We start from the raw sequence: 2,224 nt of genomic DNA, 5'->3' as shown, positions 1-2,224 counted from the left end.
AGAGAGAGAGAGAGAGAGAGAGAGAGAGAGAGAGAAAGAGAGAGAGAGAGAGAGAGAGCAGCGATAAAACTAAAGAATGAAGGTAGAAGGGATAATTCGGGATTGTGCTCATGTTGATTCTGTCTTCTCTACATTGACGAGATTTTTTTCCACCGCCAGACAGGGAAGGAAATGGAAGATTAGATTAGCTTTGGTGTGTACACAAGTAACAAAAGTGGAGCAAGGAAAGAAAGAAGGAAGGGTATTACAACAACAACAACAACAACAACAACAACAACAACAACAACAACAACAACAACAAAAAATATCAGAGAAGGACGGAAGGAAGGAAGGAAGAAAGGAAGGAAAGACACTATGCGATTGTGATGTTGATTACATTCTCTACATAACAGCACAGTTATCTTTTATCTGTAACGCACATGCTTAAAAAAAAAAAGAAAATGAGAAGAAAAGAAAAGGATGACAGGCTCGTACGTAGTAACAACATTTTGTCCTTGTATACAGGGGTCTACATTGTTGGCCAAGCAACAGAAAGTATACCACGTGTTAGTAGTGTTACTGAAAGTTTGGTTTACATCTTGTTAATCATGAGCACACCCCACATTTGCGCGTGACAAGGTATGATTTGACTTGACGGTTTTTATGAATATGCCCTACGAATCCTGTTTTGAAAATTTGCTGAGCCGTATTAGTATTAGAAATGATGTTGAGCGAATGGGTATGAATGCACGACTTGACCCAGTATCGTATTATTGTATAGCCACTTGTATTTTCCCTAAACTGAGTTCAGAGTTCAGAAAATTCAAGACTTCTTTCAATCTGTCATCTGTCATCATTGGGCTCACACAAACATCGACACAAATCTTCAACCAATCAATTACTCAAGAACGAAACACGTCACAAGGTGGCGACGAAGATCGAAGCGTTTAACACGACATGCAAATTACGCCCACAAACGTTAGCAAAGGAGCCAAGGCGTTCACGACCAATCAGTACAAGTTGAAGGACAAGGAGACAGCGATACACACAGCAGCCAGACAGACCACGTAGATGGTAAACAGCAGACTGTGTCGACAATCTCCGTGGACGTTGCCATCTTTCTCCGCTATCTGCAAGTCTTTGCTGACTGTCTCGATGGCGTAGGAATCGGAAGATTCTGGGTGACCAGAAAGAAGACCAGCAAGTTTAATTTATTGTGTGGTTTGGATTGGGTAAAAGGGAAAGATCAGGGAAACGTAGCGTTTTTGAGAGCATCCGATCAAAGGAATGAATGGAGAACCATTATCGCCGATGTCTGTCGCAGATTTGACACTGGATGATGATAGCTTAGATACTGTAAAGTTGTTTGAGTGACGGGGCCTCCAAATACAACGTGTATCTCCGAGGATAAGACCACACGCTTAGAGTCTTGAGATCTCCCCCAAATCAAACCAGGGTCACACGCACCATACTTAAACATGACTCCAGCTGAGCTATCAGCGGCGCCCTTTAGCCTTAAATCAAAATGGTTAGGCTTATGATTTGATTTTGACCCTGTCAAGCCTGATGTCCGATTTTACCCATTTCACTGCTCACCCATAAACAAACCCCAAAAACAAAATCAAAATTCGAAAATCTCGAAGCAAACAAACAAGCAAACAAACAAAAAAACAAAACAACAACAACAAAAACCCCCCCAAAAAACAACAACCAAGAACATTCTAAAACGAACAACTTACACAGTGAAAGCAAAGGGACGCTGAAGTGTCTATGATATCAACTTGTAAGGAGCTTTCCGGAGCTTTAAACCCTTCAATGATCAAGGAAGTATAATGCATTTTATCAAGAGTGGCAAACCCAAGATCATGGTTTGAGCCCATTCCTAAAGTCTTCCCACGCTCTAGTCTCCCAGTTTCAAAAAGCATGACTGCAACCGTTTTTACGCCTCTGCTGACATACTTTTGGTAAATTGAAAAGAGACCTGATCAACACCAACCTGGGTTAGGCGGGACAGGGCATCCCAGCAGAAAGAGGAAGAAAATCGATTAACATTTTTCCCCCCCATTTGACAATCAAACTTCTCTCTTTATAATTATAGACGCGGAATGCTTAACCATTGCCCCACAGTTTCAGTAACAAAACAAAACCAAATTTAAAAAATAATTTAAAAACCCACAATAAATTAAAACATTACACAACTAAAACAAACAAACAAACTAACAAACAAGAAGAAGAAGAAGAAGAA

At 40.5% G+C, this 2,224-nt stretch overlaps 1 protein-coding gene across 1 annotated transcript in view; it reads right to left on the bottom strand.

Annotated features, from left to right (window-relative positions):
- Window positions 1-371: 371 nt before the first annotated feature.
- Window positions 372-2,224, bottom strand: part of LOC101860119 (putative ferric-chelate reductase 1 homolog) — a gene marked incomplete in the record, with an annotated part of 28,193 nt that continues 26,340 nt past the window's right edge. Inside the window, 1 exon segment of the mRNA XM_013087131.2 lies at window positions 372-1,156. Within this exon segment, the coding sequence (XP_012942585.1) occupies window positions 990-1,156 (167 nt within the window).

Source organism: Aplysia californica, unplaced genomic scaffold, assembly GCF_000002075.1.
Source record: "Aplysia californica isolate F4 #8 unplaced genomic scaffold, AplCal3.0 scaffold00548, whole genome shotgun sequence".
Taxonomy (NCBI): domain Eukaryota; kingdom Metazoa; phylum Mollusca; class Gastropoda; order Aplysiida; family Aplysiidae; genus Aplysia; species Aplysia californica.
Note: the sequence above shows the minus strand (reverse complement) of the source record. Positions and strands in the feature narration are given on the sequence as shown.